This window comes from Sorghum bicolor, chromosome 8 (assembly GCF_000003195.3).
Source record: "Sorghum bicolor cultivar BTx623 chromosome 8, Sorghum_bicolor_NCBIv3, whole genome shotgun sequence".
NCBI classification, from domain to species: Eukaryota; Viridiplantae; Streptophyta; class Magnoliopsida; order Poales; family Poaceae; genus Sorghum; species Sorghum bicolor.
Window position 1 is genome coordinate 24,119,730 of NC_012877.2, and position 21,056 is coordinate 24,140,785.

Consider the following 21,056-nt stretch of genomic DNA (forward strand, 5'->3'; position numbering starts at 1 on the left):
GCAATGTATCTGCGTTGTGTCACAGGTGATCGGTCACGCGCCTGGGTGGACTGGCTCTCTTGGGCGGAGTATTGTTATAATACTTCCTTCCATACCGCCCTTCGCGCGACTCCCTTCGAGGTGGTGTACGGTAGAGCCCCGCCCCCGATCATTCCCTACAAGCCCGGGATGGCTAGCACTGCCACGGCTGACACTCTTCTTCGGAACCGCGATGAGATGCTCGCGGAGGTTCGCCAGCGACTTGTCCAAGCACAGCAGCTATCCAAGAAGTACTACGACGCCAACAACCGGGATGTGGAGTTCGAGGTCGGCGCGTGGGTCTGGCTACGTCTTCTTCACCGCACCATGCAGTCCCTGGACCCACGCGCCAAGCGCAAGTTGGGGCCACGCTGGGCTAGTCTGTTTCGTGTTCTCGAGCGCATCGGTCGTGTCGCTTATCGTCTACAGCTTCCTGAGGGCGCCTGCATCCACGGCGTCTTCCACGTTGGTCTTCTGAAGCAGCACCGCGGCGACCCACCTGCTACGCTTGGTGATCTTCTCCCGACGCTCGAAGGTCGCGCCCTCCCTACACCGAAGTGTGTGTTGCGTACACAGCGGCGTCGCGGCATCTGGAAGCTCCTGGTCAAGTGGTCAGGTTTGCCCACCGATGAGGCGACTTGGGAGACGCTGGACTCCTTCCGCGACGACTTCCTCGACATCCAGCTTGAGGACGAGCTGTTTTCGCAGGAGGGGAGAGATGTTATGATGGGCATAACATACCAGCGACGTAAGCCTAATAGTGTCTAGGAGAAGGCGGTGGAATTAGGGGGTTTAGCCCGTATACGCTGCTATTATTAATATTCTTAGGGGTTTTCTTATAATTGCTATTATTAGAGACATAAATATTTATAAACTTTATGGGACAAATTAAGCAGAAACATATTATTGTTTCCGGCTTCCTCAGGAAGTCAGGAGTAGCAGTACCTCTCACGAAGTCGAGAGAAACCTTAGCACCTCTCACGAAGTCGAGAGAAACCTTAGCAGTACCCGCGGGTACTGTAGCTCCACAGGTAGACCCTAGCCGCCTACCTCTCTAGCGCCAGCTCCTCCCCTCTCGCAGTGACGGTGCCGCCACGTCGTCTCCCTCGTTCGCTCAGGCCTAGACAGCCTCCCACGCACTCATACAACCTCCGTTCATCTTCGGGTAATGCTAGGATTCCTACCACCTGCCTCTTGGGTGGTTTTTGTTTCTGTTCTTTCTCCTGTACAGTTGTTGGCTTTTTTTAATATTAAAATGTTGCAGTGGGGGCCTCCCTGCTGTATTTTCCGCTCAAAAAAAATACACAGCAAAAACAAAACAGAACAAACTCATACGAAACAAAAAGGAAAGAAGCGGAACCTATATTGAGCAGTAAATGAATTATGCTTTTTTCACACAAAAAAACATGGACGACTGTTTACAGGTCCAATTCACATGTTCAAAAAATGTTGGACATGTACCTACATATTTCATTATATCATTATAGTGACAAACCGTACAATTCGCTTGGCTGAAAAGTTAGTCATGGGCAGCCGTATCTCAAAAAAGCCCCATGACAGAAATCACTTCCATTGCTGGTACTGTGCCAAAATTGTGATCAACAATTTAAGAGACATCTCATTCTCATTATCAGCAAATAAATGATGTGAAACAAAAAGTTTTACGTGCTGATTGTCTTAGCCTTAAATGCTAATATTTATGAGAAAGGATTACTTGCTACTTGAAATATATTGGCATTTCATTTCCTTCTCTTAACTCTGATGGTTTTTCTGCCGGATTTGTCATTGCCACCACTAGAGCCCATTGAGAACCCACCTGAAGAAACTTGACTATACTGGCCAACTTCGAAAACTCCAGCTGAGCCAGATGTACCAGAAGCAAATTGAGTTGCAGGCATACTGAAAGTTGGAGTCAATTGAGAAGCGCTGCTTCGCAGGCCAAATGGTGAAGTTGCTGGGGAAGGGGATCCATTCCCGTCAACAACCATGTTCCCTCCATTCATCTGTACAGTAGGGTGACCAAATATTGGTGTGGGTGGATTTGGTATTGAAGGAGTAGCTGATGTGAAAGAAAATACAGCGCTTGGCATTGGGCTGAATGGTGATGTAGCAGGACCAGTATTTGGTGAGCCATATGAAGGTGCAGCAGGTGCAGTGAATTTGCTGGAGAATACTGATTGTGCTAAAAATGCTGGACTGGAACTAAAAGCAAAAGATGAGCTTGTAGCAGGAGAAGATGGTGGAGTAGTCACAGAGGTTGGACCAGAAGCAGCTGCCCAAGCAAACAGAGAGCTTGAGTTCAATGGTAAGCCCATTGTTGCTGAACCAACTGGTGAATCCGCAAAACAATGTGAGCTTCCAGAGTTTAAATTTTCTGAAGATTTGAAGCACAAAGTATTTGCTGGACTCTGTGTGAACAGGGAACTGCAATTTTTTGATTGAGCATTATGATTTCCAGAAAAAGAGGTTGGCTCAGCAGATGCTGCCTTGGACATATCCTCTAAAGCAGAACTCACAGTGTGAAACTTCTGGGAGAAGCCAACAGGTGTACTGCTGTCTACTGCCTTGGTTTTGTCCTGCATAGTGGAAGAACCTACAATGCCAAACTCCTCCATGGAACTAAAAGTGGTACTGCTATTTGCTGCTTCGGATTTGCGCTGCACAGCTGGAGAACTTGCAGTCCAAACTGGAGGGAAACCAAAAGCAACACTGGGGCTTCCTGTACAAGATGATGCTAAAGATCTTGCTGCAACAAATTCAGAAGAACTGCCTGAAAATATATTTTTACCTGCCGATAAACTACCAAAACCAGTATTGGAGAAAGTGAGACTGCCTCCAGTTGAACAGCTCTGTGTAGACTTTGAAGCTAAGTTAGTGCAGATGGTAGAAGAGCCAGCACTTTGAAATGAAGCTGAGCCAATTGATGTATTAGAAGGTTGTATAGCTGAGACAATACAGTTTGACGCATATCCAGGGCCATCAACCTTAAATACAGGATTACTTGTGAAAGATGCACCTTGCCCAGAATTCTTGGAAGGCATTTGTTGATCATCTGCATTTAACTTGCTATCTAATTTCTGTGTAACTGCTCCCAAAACAGATTTTGAAATCCTGGAAAGGCAAACACATGAATATTAGAATCTAATGTACTTCATTTTTATGCTTAAATAAATTACAAAATAGAGTGGCAACCAAAAATAGCATGGTCCAGCCAAATAGCTCCCAATAATAAACAGATCAAACAAATGTGGTAAGTATCAGCAAAACTTAAGTACTATTTAGGGTCAGAAAAAGTTTAAGCCGTAAATTTTATATCATTATCAATCAGGAACTAACCTAGGGCCACTTTCTGCAGAAGTGACTGAAGCAGTGAACGATAATGAAGGCTGCTTTTCAACTGTTAGTATAGGAGGAGATGCCAATGTAGGTGTTGGAGGGCCCTGTGAGTGGGCATTGTTGACAGTTGGGATAGGGAAGGTGAAGTCATTTGCTGGAGTCATTTTGTTTTGTCCAATTTCATCAGATAATACCAGATTGGGAGCATTACCTCTGAAAGAAGATGCTGGAGGATTCTCCTTGTTCAAGGTAATTTGTGACATTGATTTGTTCGATGTAATACCATCAGGTAAGGAATACTCAACTTCTGATGGAGAAGGTTCCAAAAGATCTCGCTCTGCTGGTACTTTCTTTTGTCGAGAAACATCCTCCTCAAAACATATGGCACTCTCAAGTTTGTGCTTTATTTCTAGTGTGTTTTCCTTCTGCGAAGGAACTAATATGTCAAGCTGCTTCAGTATCTTAGCTGCCATCTCAGCTGACTGCTCTGGTGCCTGACCAAAACAGTTCACATGAGCTCTATCCTCTATGCTACTGTGACTGGCAACACCAACTTTATCCAGACAACGGCGTTTTTGAGTTGGTGCCAATTGCTCAGGACCTTCAAGTTTGCTTCCATAGCCCACAGGGTATCTACGATAACCCAGCTTTGTTTCCAACAGTGGCGATGTTCTGTTATATTTTTCATGCATTCTGCGTATGGGACCATCACATACTGACTCATTGCTGACAGCAGTACTCTTCCTCTTCAAAACCTGTCGATTAACAATGAAGGACTGCTTCAGAAAAAAGTAAGCAGGTAGTAAGATTCTCTGTAGCTTCAAAAGGGTAATATCCCACAAAATGATTGCAGAACATTGGAAAATTACACACAGCAGCACTATAGTTCAAAATTGTCTACCTAGTCACTATTCAGGACTCAAACTCAAACCATGCCATTTTGTCCAACTAATAATTTAGTTGAATTATGTCAGGATTCATTTTTTTCAGACACCTAGGGGCAGTGCTTTTAAGGCGTCGCTTAGGCGACGCGTCGGGGCGCTCCAGGCTCGCCTCAGGGGTAAGGCGGCGCCTTGTCGCCATATGCACAGTTGACGCCTTGTCTGTTTGTCGATTTTGATGCTGGCACGCTCAATTCCGCCGTCTTCTCATCGATTCTGTTGCTGACCAGCTCGATTCTGCCATCTCCCACTCGATTTTGCCATCTCCAGCTCGATCTGGAAGGGGACGGTGGCAGTTGTAGAGCTGAGCGCTGAGCAGCAAGGGAGGGGAAGCAGGCGGAGGGGAGCGGAGCATCTGCAGAGGGACGGGCGAAGCAGAGCAGTGCATCCGAAGAGGGGTGAGCGAAGCAGAGGGGAGAACAAGAGAGAGAGGGGAGCGATAGTGCTTGAGCGGACTCGAGAGATTTGGGAACGAGAGAGAGAGAGGGGGAGCCACCATGCCAGGAAGAGGGAGGGGCACATGGGCTGCCTGGTGGGCTGGGCCAGTCCATTTGTTACTCCTTTTTTTCCTTTTCTTTTTTCTTTATCAATTAATGCTCTAAGCTGATGCTTTAATTTTTTCTTAAATTCTTAAGGTGTCGCCTCACCTCGCGCTTTAGTCGCCTAAGCATAAGGGCATAAGGCAGAAGTCCATCGCCACGCCTCGCCTTACCGCCTTAAAAACATTGGTTAGGGGCCAAGGGGCCCATAGTATCAATTAGAGATAGGATTAGATTTGGGTTAGTTAGAGATAGGATTGGATATGATTTGATTGGGTCTTCCTTAAGTGGCCAGGAGTCCTCTCTATATAATGTTATCAAGAGGAAAAGAAAGAAGAACAATGCAATTCCTCCAAATACTCTCGTCTCCCTCCAAGCCGACTTTGCCCAGCTATCTTCCTGACAATGGTTATCCCCAAATGAACTAAGATTCATAACATAGGACCACCTGGTTACCAGACTAAGATTGCTTGATGTAAATCTGGTGGAGTTATTCAGTTCTGTTTTTGTTTTATATAAGCTGCCAAAGTGACGTAAATTTACTTGTATGAAGTCCATTTATAGAAGGTCAATAGAGTAAAGAGGAACCTAAATTTCATGAAATATGACAGTTCTATAATTGCCCTTTAACCAACATTGCTGCATTCAAACTCAGTGTCATAATCTCATTAAAAGATTGAGGACTGTGGACAGCATACGAAGTTACAAGACGTATAAGCAACCACAATATAGTAAGATAGAACAGGCAATCGTTTGTATTAAATCTAGTAAGGCGTTTAGCATAGCACTTCGAATGGAGGATTGGCTTTAGGTGCCATATGCAAACGATTAGGCAATACTGAAACAAAGAAATTTAGAACTCTACATACAAAAGTTAGATCAACTCACTACCATAATAATCCTGAAACTTGTAAGACACCAAATGAATATGCTAGAATACTAGATTGTGCACTGTGCTTCAATAATAAGTACCTGCCTGCCAAAAGTATGAACACTACTTGAGGTCTGATAATGTGAAGATACAGAACCAAATAGCTCCTTTGAAGAAACACCACTCTGAAACAGAACAAGTAATTTAAATTAGAAAAGACAACCCTTGTACTGGCAGATATATAAAGCTATGCCACAGGAGGAAAAGGATAAGAAACTATTTATCTAAAGTGGAAACAGACATAACGAAGAAACTGTTGAATCTAAGAAGTATAATTCTTTGTGTAGTGGTTGCAATAATGCCCACAGGGATTAACAATTAAGATTTTTTTATATGATTTGTATTAAATAAAAGACAGAAAGAACCATTGAGAATTTGTCTGTGGTCTGCATATGTGTTCATGCTGATACACAAAATAAGTTGAGCAAAGTAAAACATATTCAATAAAATGAACAAGCTATAAACCTTGAAATAAGGAGATGATGACATTTTGTAGATTGCTCCATTCGGTGTTGTGTAGTTGCTTTCAAGACGATCAGAAGTTTTGGAAGTATGCAATCTTGAGCCTTGGGCAAGTGGGATTGTGGGAGGCTTAGCTTTTTGTGGCATACTAGCTTTTATAGATGTGATAGGCATAGAGGAGGGATTGTGCAACCTAAGACGTAGAGGGGACCCCTTGGAAGATTTTGAACCCATATATGCTTTTGCAATTTCTGCAGGTGAGGCAACTTGATCCTGTACGCACACATAACAGAGGTCATATGAAGCAAGTACTACAGAGAATATTATAAATACTCCATGGAATTCATATTACTTGATCCAATTTCAATTGCATACAGAAGCCATAGCAAGTGAGATCGTACAAGCTATAATGATCACAAAGATCAGCGGTCTGAATTTCTATATGTTACATTCAAGTTTAAACATAATAATACAAATAGTTTAATTTTCTAGTGTACACAGCAAGTTGCCACAATCTTGTACTTACATCAATGCTGTATGTTGTAGTGGAGAAATCAAGAGGTAAGTTGGAGTGTTCGGAGCCATTTTCCTTGTCACAAACAATCATTTTCCCAATATTACCATCTTCTGGCTTTAGTGAATTTACTCCAATAGTTTTAGACCATAACAAACTGGCCAAATATTCAAATTCACTCCTACATACAATAAATAAATATAACCATCTGAGAGACAGAGATATAAGTTCAAATATTATACCACACACCTCAATCAAAAGGAAAAACATGAATGCAATAGGTAAACCAACAGAAATGTTTGGAATTCACATAACATATAAAAAAATGGCAAGAAGTCAGCCAGGAAAGATGTACTTAGCAAAGGGCGAACACAATATATTGAATATAAATGAACTCGAACACACAAGAGAGTTGAGTATCATTTCATTAAGAGAAAAGCAGAACTGTACAATGGAGGAAACAAGCCCCCCCCACCCCCTGTGGGGTGTTAGCCTAGTGCTAAACACAGTTACCATTTACCTAGTATCTGTTCTAAGTATTACTTTTACAGTATAGGTTCCTTGGCAACCAAGTTGATCATGGTGACTTGAGAACCAAGTAGCTAGAGCATCTACTTTATGGGTGGTTAGAATTTGTCAGGTTATGTTGGCTATATATATGCAGCAGCCATCCTCATGTATCTTAAGTTGTTGAACTCTGTCTTTCAATACAATCCAAGCGGCAACCTTTGCCAAGCTGACCTCTGGCAGCAAGAATCGCTTGTGTTCATGCCTATGAAACTAACATTTGGTATCTAGAGCCAGGTTAGGAGAGTTCAGTGGCAATGTCCACCTCCAGCGAGCGAGCCTTGAGAGCAGCAGCAGCAGCCGCCACCAACGCCAACTCAGGGGTGGCAGAGATGTGGTGAGCCCCGGCGCCAACCACGCAGGCGATGGAGGCGGCCCGGCAGGTGGCGGCAGCAGCCCAGGCGGCGGCCAACAGGGCCGCAGCGTTTCACGTGGAGATGGAGAGGGAGCCCAGGGCACTAGGGAGGACGTGGAGCCCAGGAAGGCGCCGCCGAGACCAGTCGCCAGCTCGCCATCGTGGACGTGGAGGCTATCACGGGTCCCCGGTGATCCAGACGGTGTACAAGGACAGCGGCACAGGACGCCATGGTCGATGCTAACGAAGACGAACTACCACGAGTGGAGTTTGCTCATGAAGCTCAAGATGTAGGCGCATCAGCTCTGGGATGCCGTCGAGTACGGTGACCTCGCATACCACGACGATTGGCGCGTGCTAGAGGCCATCATCGCCGGAGTTCCGCCAGAGATGCAGGTGCGCTCACGGACAAGCTCTCAGCCAAGGAGGCATGGGACTCCATCGACCGCGTCCGCCGTGCCACGCTGCAGCGGCTGTGCAAGGAGTGGGACAACCTCGCCTTCCACCCGGGGGAGCAAATCGAGGAGTTTGCTCTCCGGCTCATGACATTGAAGCAGCAGATGATTCTGCACGGCAAGAAGAACCTCGACAAGTGGGCGCTCAAGCTTCTTCATGCGACGCCTAGCTCAAGATTGCCATCGAGACGCTGCTCAACTTCTAGGACCTCAGCATCGAGGTCATCGGGAGGTTGAAGACGGTGGATGATTTGGACGAGGAGCCTGCACAAGAGCCTGCAACGGTCGACGGCAAGCTCATGCTCACTGAAGAGTAGTGGCTCGTGCGCCAAAAGCAGGACGGAAACGGCGTGAACGGCTTCAGTTCATCGGGTGCAGAGCATCGTTGGCGTCCACGTAGTGGAAGGAAGCAGAAGGCCAAGGCAGAAAAGGGCGACCGCGATGGCGGCAAACAAGGAAGGAAGGCAGTAGGCGCTGGCGGTGATTGCAAGCCAGCCCGCGACAATGTCTGCCTCAACTACCGCCGCCAAGGCCACTGGGAGAAGGACTACCCCGAGCCTCGACGTGAGCGTGGCAGGGCAGCGCACGTCACGCAGGTGGATGACAGCAACATGGCCCTCTTCCTCGCCCATGGCTTCCTCGAGTTGGACGACGAGCCCATGTGATTCAGATCCAAGGCCACCATCGACATCAACGAGCCTAGAGCCCATGCATTCTTGAACACCGGTGGCGAGGACATGCTCAACGGCTGGTACCTCGACAGCGGCACCACCCACCACATGACTGGACATCGTGAGCTATTCTCCGATCTCGACACCTCAGTGCACGGCTCAGTGCGGTTCAGCAACGTGTCCAAGGTGGACATACAAGGCGTTGGCTCCATTGTGTTCCGGGCCGGCGACTATCGAGTCCTCCACGGCATCTACTTCATCCCGACGCTGCGCAATTCCATCATGAACCTTGGCCAGCTCGATGAAGGTGGGTCCAAGGTGGAGATCGAGCGAAGCATGCTTCGCATTTGGGACCACGCGGGCGCCTCCTTGTCAATGTAAACCACGGTAGCCACCTCCAGGTGCTCCAACTCGACGCCGCGCAGCCGGTCTGCCTCGCCGCAAGGAAGGACGATGACGACTGGCACTGGCACGAGCGGTTCAGCCACCTCCACTTTGAGGTGCTGCGACAGCTCGGCCAGCAGTCGATGATGCGCGGTTTGCCCATCATCAAGCATGTGGAGCAGGTTTGCGACACCTGCGTGATCACCAAGCAGCGCTGCTATACGTTCCCGCTGCAAGCCCTGTACCGCGCCGAGAAGCCCCTAGAGCTCGTCCGCAGCGACTTGTGTGGCCCGATGATGCCACGACCCTAGGTGGACGCCGCTACTTCCTCCTCATGGTTGATGACGCGTCGCACTTCATGTGGGTCGCTCTTCTGCCCACCAAGGACACCGCGGCTGACGCCATCAAGAAGATCAAGGCGGAAACAGAGGAGAGCAGCCACGCGTTGAAGGTGTTGCGCACCGACAACGGTGGGGAGTTCATCGTCACTGAGTTCACAAACTACTGCGCCGGTGAAGGTGTCCAACGCCACTTCACCGCACCATATTTGCCGCAGCAAAACGACGTGGTGGAACGTCGGAACCAAACCGTGGTCGCCACCGACCGTGCGCTGTTGAAGCATAGGAGGATGTCGGCGAAGTATTGGGGAGAGACGGTGATGATGGTGGTACACCTGCTCAATCGTTCGCCGACAAAAAGCTTGCAAGGCAAGACCCCATACGAAGCCTGGCACGGGCGCGCAGCATCGATGAGCTACCTCAAGGTCTTCGGCTGCATTGCCTACGCCAAGGACTTGGGCTAGCTGTGCAAGCTAGACGACCGTGGCAAGCCCAATGTCTTCATCGGCTACGCGGAAGCGGCTAAGGCCTACCGGATCCTTGATCTAGTGACGTAGCGGGTAAAGGTAAGCCACAACGTGGTGTTTAATGAAGGACATGGTTGGGATTGGTCCACCCCAGGCGCAGGGAGCTCGGCTGCAGCGGGAAGCGAGTTCATTGTCGAGTTTTGGGCGCGAGGAGCACAAGGTGCCTCCCCATCAGCAACCAGAGCTACTTTGCCATCTTCTTCAGCTCCGGGAGAGCCCGAGGAGAGCACGGCCACCCAATCTGAGCCCTCTGCTGCTCCAGCATCATCAACACCACCAACAGCACCATCCCATGTTTTGGCTGCGCCATCATCCCCGGCCCCTGCATCCCCTGCTTCACCAACAACTCCATCAGCTACAGCAGAGGACAGAGGTCATGTGAAGTTCGCCACTCCGCTCGAGGATGACGAAGACCACCTTGACGCCTACCACGACGATGATGAGCCGCTGCGATACCGCACGATGGGCAACATCCTTGGTGATGCGCCGACGCCGTAACCAAACCGCGCTCTTCGCCGAGCTTCACCTGACGCACGCCGAAGAACCGGCCAGCTACGCTGAGGCTAAGAATGACCCAGCCTGACGAGCTGCAATGGAGCAAGAGCTCGCGTCAGTGGAGCAGAATCGCAACTGGGAGTTGGTGCATCTCCCGCCTGGACATCGCCCCATCTCAAAGTGGGTCTTCAAGCTCATGAACAACGAGCTGAGCACAGTGATCAAGCATAAGGCGAGGCTCGTGGCGCGGGGTTTCGTCCAGCAAGAGGGGATCGACTATGACGACGCCTTTGCTCTAGTGGCTCACATGGAGTTCGTCCGAGTCCTCGTGCTAGCTGCTCAAGATGGGTGACGCACATCACATGGATGTCAAATTGGCTTTCCTCAACGGCGACCTCAAGGAAGAGGTGTACGTGCAGCAGCCGCCGGGCTACGCTGTCGCCAGAGAAGAAGGGAAGGTCTACTAGCTCTGCAAGGCTCTACGGCATGCGGCAAGCTCTGCGCGCGTGGAACGCGAAACTAGATGCGACGCTCAAGAAGATGGGTTTCCAGCAAAGCGCCCATGAAGCAGCAATGTACCGGCGGGGCAGTGGGCGGGGGGGCAGTGGGCGCATTGTCCTGCTTATTGTGTCTACGCCAACGATCTGATCATCATCTGTGTCGGAGAAGAGGTGGAGGCGTTCAAGGCTCAGATGAAGCAGACCTTCGACATGAGTGATCTCAGCCTCCTCTGCGTCGAGGTGCACCAGGACGCTGCCGGGATCACACTTTTGCAAACCCACTACGCCAAGAGGATCCTAGAGCTTGGGGGCATGGATGGCTGCAATCCGACCCACACTCCGATGGAGGAGCGGCTTCGGCTTAGCAGGCATAGCACTACTACTAAGGTCAATCCCACGCACTACCGACGCCTCATCGAAAGCCTTCACTACCTAGTGCACATGCGCCCTGATCTGGCGTTCGCCGTCGGCTATGTCAACCGATTCATCGAAGGGCCCACGGTGGAACATCAAGGTGCCGTCAAGCGTATCCGCCATCAGCTATGTCAACCGATTCATGGAGGGGCCCACGGTGGAACATCAAGGTGCTGTCAAGCGTATCTTGCGCTACATCGCCGACGCGCTCCACTTCGGCCTACACTTCACCAAGGCTCCTAGCAACGCCAGCTTTGTCGGCTACATTGACAGCGACCTCGCCGGCAACGTTAACACGAGCAAGAGCACGAGTGGAGCCCTCTTCTTCCTCAGCAACTGCTTGGTCAATTGACACTCCATCAAGCAGAAAGTGGTGGCACTCTCCAGTTGTAAAGCTGAGTACATCGCCACCTCTACAACTGCTACTCAGACATTTGGGCTGTCAAGGCTGCTAGCTGAGCTCCTCGGCAGTCATGTCGAGGTGGTGGAGCTAAAGGTGGACAATAAATCAGCACTCGTCCTAGCCAAGAATCCAGTCTTCCATGAAAGGAGCAAGCACATTAGGATCAAGTATCACTTCATCCGCAGCTATTTGGAAGATGGAAGCATCAAGGCTAAGCACATTCCTACTACTGATCAGCTCGCTGACATTCTGACCAGGTCCTTGGCCAAGGCCAAATTTGAAGAGATGAGGGGCAGAATTGGCTTGCAGTTGCAGCAGATCAACCCCAAGGCGCACAAGGCTAAGGGGGAGAATTGTAGGGTGTTAGCCTAGTGCTAAATCCAGTTACCATTTACCTAGTAACTGTTCTAAGTATTACTTTTACAGTATAGGTTCCTTGGCAACCAAGTTGTTCATGGTGCCTTGAGAACCAAGTAGCTAGAGCATCTACTTTATGGGTGGTAAGAATTTGTCAGGTTATGTTGGGGGGTTGTCTGGCTATATATATGCAGCAGCCATCCTCTTGTATCTTAAGTTGTTGAACTCTGTCTTTCAATACAATCCAAGCGGCAACCTTTGCCAAGCTGACCCCTGCCCCCCCCCCCCCCCCCCCCCCCCGAGAATGCACACACACATGGGAAACACTAGACCAGAGCAAGTAGCCTTCCACAGGTAGCCTTAAATATGAATGTAATCAGGTTGCTGCGAGGAAGGACACATATACAGCATTAAGTATAAGAGGAATGAGGAATCAGGTGACCATGTGGTTCTAGGAAACCGCTAGGCCGTTGAATCAATGTAGGAAAGCATTTTGCAATTTGTCATCTAATGCAACTGGGCTACAAGACTGCGCTGCTCGCACCAGCAATTGCGAACGTCAAGTATGAGGCAACAATGGGCTCTTAACAACAAGATCTTGGACTGATACTTGCCTTGTGAAAGTTCTCGGCTTCAATAATTCTTCAAGAGCCATACCACCATGGTCATTACAATTTCTTAGCATGTTTTCTTCCTCTCCCTTGGCAGAACTTTGAGGATTTTCAGTAAATAAGTTCTGCATTAGAACAAACACATGTTTGGAACTATGTTTAACAAACAAAAAGACCTTTCCAAGCATGTTGGGGGAAGTCTAGAGTTGAAACCTAACAAGAGCCACCAACAAAAGGGGCTCGGGAACTAACTCACAGAAGACAAAATTGAAAGTCGGAAGTAAATTAATTGCCATTAGAATCTGTCAGGGTGTAACTTAAAACAAACAGAGATTTTTTTTCCTAGCATAATAATAAATAAGTAAATATCTGTTCTACTCCCTTGTTCAAAATTAAAGTTAATTTTGGCTTTCTCCCAAATCAAACTTCTTAAAGTTTGCCTGAGTTTTTAGAAAAAATAAATTAACATCTATAAGCTCAAACAAATGCTCAATCAAAATATATTTCATGGGGAATTTAATGAAACTAATTTGATGTTATATATGTTGGGTGTATTTTTTAATAAACTTGGTCGAAATGAAGATGTCTGACTTAGGACAAAAACAAAATGAACTATAATTTAGAATAGAGGGAGTAAGTGCTAAAAAACTCAATAAAACCTTCAGGGACAAGGCTAAAAATTGCAGGCTTGGAATAGACTCATAAGGTGATCCTGAAGGAAATGTTTTGCATTGAATTAATGAATGAAGTTACAGTGCTTATGGCAAACTCAGTGTCTAGTTGGAGTAATTTAAATCGTTTTGACAATCACTCATATAATGTACAATACACAAAGAAACAATATGAATTTATTGATTCAGCTTACATTGGCAGCCACTCCACTGTTTTCTTCACATTCTGGAAGGTCATCCTCTATACATTGCAGGGGAAAAAATTTATGTAAGCTTGCCAGCAATCAATCAATCACACGCTGGATAAATAATTCCCCTAAGAGCATACTACATTACAATAGCTCCCAAATCCAGACTGAAAAAAGATGATAACTTGCTAACTTATTCAACACAGCAGCCAGAGTAAACGCCCAAATTCTGACAGCCAATAGCCCTCAGTCCACATGCACAAGTAACATGTTAATCAAGTGTTGTCTAAAGCTAAAACTAGTTATTATTTCTACAGAGAAAATAGTACCAAACTCTGGTTACAATCGCACTAACACCAAGAAAGCAGTAGAACAACCGCAACCGCAAAGGACCAAAAATATGCAGACAAACCTAAAGGTGGGGGAAGCGGCGAGGGTGGCGCGTCGACTAGCAGTTGGTCGCGGGACAGCGTCTCGAGCAGCTCGTGCGGCGGCGGGGCCGGCGCGGTGAGCTGAGGTGGAGACGTGCGGAACAAGGAGGGAAGGAATCGCGAGGTGCCAGCGGCAATGATCCGGGACAACCACCCGCCCCCCTGCGAAACCGCCGCCGTGGCCGTTCCAGGAGCGTTGGTCGGGGCTGTGGCCGGACGAGCATAGGGCGAGGCTGCCACGGCGCGGGAAGGAGGGTGGCGGCGTATTTTGCCGCCGGTGCCGTAGTCGTATCGCGGGGATTCCATGCAACGGCGATGTGGGCCTAGGGTTTCGCCGTATCGCGGGGGAAGGTTAGAGCAACTCCAGGCCCGTACTCAAGCCCCAATAGCAAGGATAAAAACATTACTCCAGCAGGACCTCTACTCCGGACCCCATATTTAGCTGGGCACCCATATTTCTCCTCCAGACCCCATTCTTATTTTCCCAACAGGACAGCTCCCATCCTCCATCGTGTGTCCTAGCCCAAGCGCATGCTCCCTCTCTCTATTCTCTTACATGTGCATAACACCCTACGTTAACCGGCTTGATGTTCTAATTGTGTCCATGTCCAAAGGAAGAAGAAAGAGGAAGAAGAAAAAGACAATGACGAGTGGGTCCCTTCTGTCATTCTCTCTGGAATAGGTTTGGGGGCTCCAATTTAGGTGCTACTGTTGGAGTTGAAGCAAAAATGTTAAACCCCAAGAAGTAGGGGAGCACCCAAATTAAAAGTAGGGGCCTAGTTTTTTGGGCTACTGCTGGAGTTGCTCTAAGGGCTTCCAAAGGGCGACGCTGGCGGATGATATGACTGGTTGGAAGGCGCCCCGAAATAAAAAAAATAAGATTCCTTATCGCTTCAAATTTTTTAGCATATGTATATAGCATCAAATATAGATAAAAAAACTAATCACACAATTTATATATAATTTACGAGATAAATTTTTTAAGCCTAGTTAGAGCATCTCTAAGTGATTTTTATATTTTATTCCCAAAATATGGTGTTTGTCAACTCTTAAATATGAGGAGGAAAAAAATTATCAATGAGGAGGAAAAAAATTATCTCCAAGAGTTTCTTATATTTCTATCCTATTTTTTTTCTCAGCACTTTTTCTTACAACCCGGTCTTATATTTATTTTGTAATAAGAACATTGAATTTGTTTTTATACGAGTTTAAGCCCTTCTACCATATCTCTCTCATATGTCTTTTTTACCTAGAACCCTGTCTTTCTTCCTACTTACTAGACAAGGCCGAAAACTCCAGATGTGCACTCCTAGGCCACGTGCATATATGCGCGCTTGGGATAAATTTTTACGAGGTTGGGAAAGATGAGGAAGGGAGATGTCAAACTATTGGAAAGAATTTTTTTATTTTGCTAAAACATTAAGAATGGAAAAACTCAATGATAAACTATTAAAGATGTTCTTAGTTTATGATTAAACAATAATTGTCAAATACAAGACCTAAGAGCAAATCTTTCACCAAGAGAATTAAACAAGGCCTTAGGGCAAACCAATTTCCTTCACATTTTTTATGAGGGTCAGGTGTGTTTTGCTCCCGCCTCAAGGAGTGGATCCGTTCCCCCACCGCTCGCTTCGGCGCCAGCTCGAGATTCGCCAGGTGGATGAGGGATCTGATACGGAATCTCACGCTACTTCTCAACATCGTCGACACGGAGGCCTCTTCTCTGGGTGCCGGACATCGCCGTCGGCCTCAACGCTAGGATCGTACCAGCCCTCCCCCAGCTCGAGTTCGCAGCGGCTCTCCTAGGAGGATGGCTCTAGATTGTCAACCAGGTGCAGATCGGCGAGTCCTCCCTCCTAACTCGCCGGATCTGTACTGCTATTCCGACAACGATATGTGGGGCAGCTCTGTGGCACCGCCTCTGCGCACCACTATGGCGCCGACTTCGGGACTTCCTCACCAGCAGCCTGCTCCGCAACTCGATCAACAGTCGCCCGCCACCAGCATGGGTCAGAGTCACCTCTATGGCCCTCATCACCTTCCTATCAGGGGGATGGGTGTACTCCCTGATCTTCAGCGTGGTCTTCGGGAGAACGTGGCCCTCCATCCAGTTCAAGGCCACCCTGATGGTGATAATTCAGGGATCTTGGGCGTTGCTCCTAATGCTGCTCGACTACATGCTTCCTCTCCTCAGGCTAGGGCGCCAGCCTCAAGGGCGTCGGGTGAACCATGAATCTACTCGCTTGGAACTGTCAGGATCAGGAGGGTCTCTGCATAGTTCTAAAATGCAACACCTCCAACGACTAATCCGTTCCACCAAAGCTGAGGTATGCTTCATATCCGAAACTCACAATATGTCAATTAATCGTACAACTATTATCAATCGTTTTAATGTTAAAGATGCTTTTGTAGTTCACTCGCAGGGCCAGTCTGAGGGACTTTGGTTGATTTGGACCCATGCAGTTGACATCGCTATAGTAGAGCACAATCCCCACTATATATTAGTTGTTTGTAATAATACTTCTACTTCTGATCAGTTTGGCTTAGTCTATATCTATGGTGATCCACATCACCGTACAACCTCTACTATTTGGGCTAGAGTGCTACATTTTGTTGTTAATCATAGCACTCTCCCCATTTTAGCTATGGGAGACATGAATGAACTTATGCATCCTAATGAAAAGGCTGGATCAGGTAGGCCTAATATATCTCATATTAATATGTTATGTGACTATGTGAAGCAGTGTGGCTTACTTGACTTGGGGTACAATGGCCCGGCGTACACTTGGACCAACAAGCGCTTCAACTCCTCCCCCAATTTCCAGCGTCTTGATCGTTCTTTGATGAATATTGCATGGTGTACTAAGTATCCCCAAACGGCGGTCTATCATTTGCCTATGGTTCAGGGAGATCACGCCCCTATTCTTACTATGATGCATTCCACGCGCCCTAAAACTAACCCTCTCTTTCGCTTTGAGAACTGGTGGCTTCTGGAACAGGACTTTAATGAAGTGGCAAAGCAAAGTTGGGAAAAATCCTCTCGGCGTCCATTCCACCTCAAAACCAAATACCTTGCCTACGACCTCAAGAAGTGGAGGAAAGCCAAGCCTAACATCTCCACTCAGCTCGGCACTATTGAGGATCTTCTTCTCCAGCAACAGTCTAAACCTCCTCACCTCCAAGATTTCTCTACTCAAAAGCACCTCATCAGCCAACATGAAGATATCCTCAGGAAGTTGGAGGAGTTCCATATCCAGAGAGCTAAGAAGCAATGGGCCAAGCTAGGAGATAGAAATACTGCTTACTTTCATCAAGCAATCACCAAAAGAAGCAGGAAAAATACCATTGCTTATCTCTATAATACTGATGGCACTGAAGCTACTTCCCCTAACCATCTAGCTGATACTTTGCTGAACTACTTTCATGACATTTATGGAATTACTTCTCCTTCTAATAGTTCAAATTTGCAGAACCCCCCAGACTCTCCAACAGCATCTCCCCTCCATCAATCGCAGGCTAATATGAACCATATCAACAATTTTCAGCAGACTCATAATTTGCAGATGCAGCAACCTCACAATATACAGATAGACCCCTCTAGCTCCTCTCCTCAGGATCATATGTTTCAGCACTCTCAGCACCTGTATGTCACCTCTACCCCAACGGTACAAGAACTCCATGCCATCATCAAGAAGATGCGCAGTAATGCCTCCCCAGGTCCGGATGGGCTAAACGCTGGATTCTACAAGGCTGTCTGGGAATGGATATCTACTGATATTCACAAACTAGTAAGTGATTTCTACAGTACAGCCTTTCTCAATCAGGACATCACTCAAACTTATATTACTTTAATTCCAAAAAAGATGCAGCCCACTGTTCCTCAGGATTTTAGGCCTATTAGCCTCTGCAACGTCATTTATCGTCTCATTGCTAAATCTCTAGCTGATAGGCTTAAAATTTATCTTCCAAATTATATTCATAATGCCCAGTATGCTTTCATTCAAAACAGACATATCTCTTCAAATATTATAATTACCTAGGAAATTATCCACTCTTTTGGTCTCAAAAACTGGACTGGTAAAGCTTTTATGCTCAAACTAGACTTGACTAAAGCTTTTGATCGTCTGAATTGGAATTTCCTTACTCAGGCTCTACATAGGCTTCATTTACCTAACCATTTCATTCAGCTCCTTAAATGTTGCTATAACTCTGCATCAATGGCAGTTCTGGTTAATGGCCGACCAACTGAGTTCTTCACTCCAAATTGTGGCATCAGATAGGGATGCCCTCTCTCTCTCTCCATTCTTGTTTGCAATAGCTATTAATGAACTTTCTATTACTCTCAATCAGGCTCTGCAAGATGCTAACCTTCAAGGGGTTTCTCTTGGTCACAATTGTCCTCCGATTCACTCCCTCCTCTTTGCAGACGATCTAATCTTATGTGGAGCTGCCAATATGCAGGAAGCAATAGTTCTAAAAAATATCCTTGATGACTTCTGCGCTCAATTAGGTCAGATCCCTAATTTCAACAAATCTGCTATTCTTTTTAGTAGAAATGTGGATGATGCTACCAGAACAAATATCAAGAATGTCTTCCCTGTTCCTGACCTTCTTCCCAACACCATCCACTTAGGCCATCCACTTATATTTACTCACAGGGACAAAAATCGTGCTTACAGTTTTATTTATAACAAATTTTTACCAAAACTCACTACTGTAAAAGCCAATAAAATCAACCATCCAGGTCGTCTTGCTTATATTCAAACTGTCCTTTCTTCTATACCCATTTACTATATGTCTACTATTATTTTCTCAAAAACCTTTATTGACAAGATCATTACAGTTATGAGAAGATTCTGGTGGGGTGGTGTTCTACAGGATGACCCTTCTAACCCCATTGCTTACAGATCCTGGGAGGATATATGCCAGTCTAAAGAAAATGGAGGCCTTGGTATTAGAGATCTACATCTTGTAAACAAGAGTCTTGTTATTCACACGGCTTATAATATTGCAAATTCAAAGGATCCCTTCCTTTCAGCAGTCTTAAAATCCAAATATTATCCTCATAACTCTTTTTTTCTCGAACAGCGCAGGAGAACTGCGCGTCATCTCATTAAGGAAGAAAAAAGGTACAAAGGTCATAGAGACCCAAACAAAGGTCACAGAGACCCAAACGACACACTCATACCCCACAACTCACACACCCCCACACAAAGTACAACTGAAAACAGAATCGCCACTCAGAGGCCAAAACACGACCATAACCTCTAGACCCTATGCCTCAGAAGGCAACCTAAGGACCAGCTCCTGGAGTTTGGATGCCCCCGCTGAGCACCAAATCCCTCCCTCCGAGCTAATGGCCCTAAGGACTTCCTGAACATTTGGCCTCATGTTGTCGAAGACACAAGTATTACGGTGCTTCCAGATCTCCCAGGCGACCAAAATAATCAAGGAATTGAGGCCTTTACGTGCTTCCTTGGGGACATCAGAAGTTGTTTTCTTCCACCACCCAGAGAAACGAGTCACCGTAGGTTGTGGAACCAACTGCAGGAGCCCCAAGTGTTGGAAAACCAGAAACCAGACTTGTCGAGCAAAAACGCAGCCCACTAACAAATGATTTATTGTTTCTTTTTCTTGATCACAAAATGGACAAGCCTCAGGATGGGGAAGGTTCCTCTTTGCTAAACGATCAGCTGTCCAAACCCGGTTGTGGAACACCAACTAGATGAAAAACCTGCAGCGGGGAGGAGCCCAGGTTTTCCAGATCCTTCTCCAAGAACCAAACTTGATGGATCCAACAAAAAAGGCAGCATAGGCCGATTTGCTGCTATATGAGCCATCATGCGATAATTTCCATCTGAACTTGTCTGGGGTGTCTGGATGCAGAACGAAACCCTCCACGAAATCCCAAATCTGGAAGTACTCAAGCATGACTTCTACTGTACGGGCTCCTTTAATATCCTGCACCCAACATCTATTATGCAGGGCTTGAGCCACAGTTCTTCTTTTGGTTGTTCGTTTAGGAACCGCCTTGAACAAATTAGGCGCCAAATCAGCGACGGTATACCCATCCAGCCATCTGTCGGTCCAAAACAAAATTTTCTCACCATCTCCAACTATGGCGTCAACAGCAGCATGAAAAAGAGCCCGGGCCTTAGGAGGGACAGCAATAGGAAGACCAGCCCAAGGCCTTGCCTCATCTGTTTTCTGAGCCCACAGCCACCGAATCTTAAGAGCGTAACCCAGGAGTTCCAGATTATGAATACCAAGCCCTCCATATTCAAGAGGTCTCTGCACCTTTTCCCAGGCTACTAGGCAATTCCCTCCATTGGCCTGCTGATGACCTTTCCAAAGAAAACCTCTACGTTTTTTGTCGATGGCCTTGATCACCCATTTTGGAAGGTCCAAGGCAATTAGGTGATAAATTGGAACAGCAGTCAGCACCACCTTAACCATTACTAACCGTCCCGCCCTATTCATCAACGAAGCCTTCCATCCAGGGAGGTAGTCTGCCACCCTATCCACCAAAGGTAGCAGCACCTCTTTAGTTGGCTTTCCGATTGAAAGTGGGAGGCCAAGATACGTGCAAGGGAAAGCCTTAATAGAGCATGAGAGAGTGTTTGCTGTGAGAGCCAGCTCCTCATCTGAACAGAGAATGGGGGACACTGAGCTCTTGGCTAGGTTAGTTCTAAGGCCGGAGGCATGACCAAAGCAATCCAGGAGATGCTTAATGGTGATAAGATCCAAACTGTAGGGTCTCAAAAATATCACCGCATCGTCAGCATAGAAGGAGACTCGATGACGTGCTTGCTGGAGGACTAGAGGCCGCAACAAACCCACTGAGGTGGCATAATTAACCAAGGAATTCAGAACATCCATCACTAAAATAAACAACATTGGGGACAGAGGGTCTCCCTGCCTTAGACCACGGTGGTGGTAAATTGTGTC

At 47.0% G+C, this 21,056-nt stretch overlaps 1 protein-coding gene across 4 annotated transcripts; it reads right to left on the reverse strand.

Moving 5' to 3' along the window:
• LOC8155668 (nuclear pore complex protein NUP1) lies at nt 1,455-14,567 on the reverse strand. 4 transcript variants are annotated; one of them, XM_021446127.1, is made up of 9 exons: nt 14,090-14,567; nt 13,684-13,730; nt 12,822-12,943; nt 6,754-6,922; nt 6,231-6,500; nt 5,807-5,890; nt 3,355-4,133; nt 2,807-3,129; nt 1,455-2,737 (listed from the first exon to the last, which is right to left on the reverse strand). In XM_021446127.1, the coding sequence occupies exons 1-9, from the start codon at nt 14,412-14,414 to the stop codon at nt 1,758-1,760; spliced, it is 3,099 nt and encodes a 1,032-aa protein (XP_021301802.1). In that variant the 5' UTR covers nt 14,415-14,567; the 3' UTR covers nt 1,455-1,757. The 4 variants fall into 4 exon arrangements, with proteins under 4 accessions (XP_021301802.1, XP_021301800.1, XP_021301801.1 ...); XM_021446125.1 differs by having other exon boundaries at nt 1,455-3,129; XM_021446126.1 differs by having other exon boundaries at nt 1,531-3,129; nt 3,355-4,130; nt 14,090-14,566.

Coding starts and splice junctions, on each gene's coding strand:
- LOC8155668 (XM_021446125.1), bottom strand. CDS start 14,414: ATGGAATCCCCGCGATACGACTACGGCACCGGCGGCAAAATACGCCGC. Junction 4,134..5,806: donor TTCATACTTTTGGCAGGCAG/GTACTTATTATT, acceptor TTTTTTCTGAAG/CAGTCCTTCATTGTTAATCG. Junction 3,130..3,354: donor TCTGCAGAAAGTGGCCCTAG/GTTAGTTCCTGA, acceptor TTGCCTTTCCAG/GATTTCAAAATCTGTTTTGG.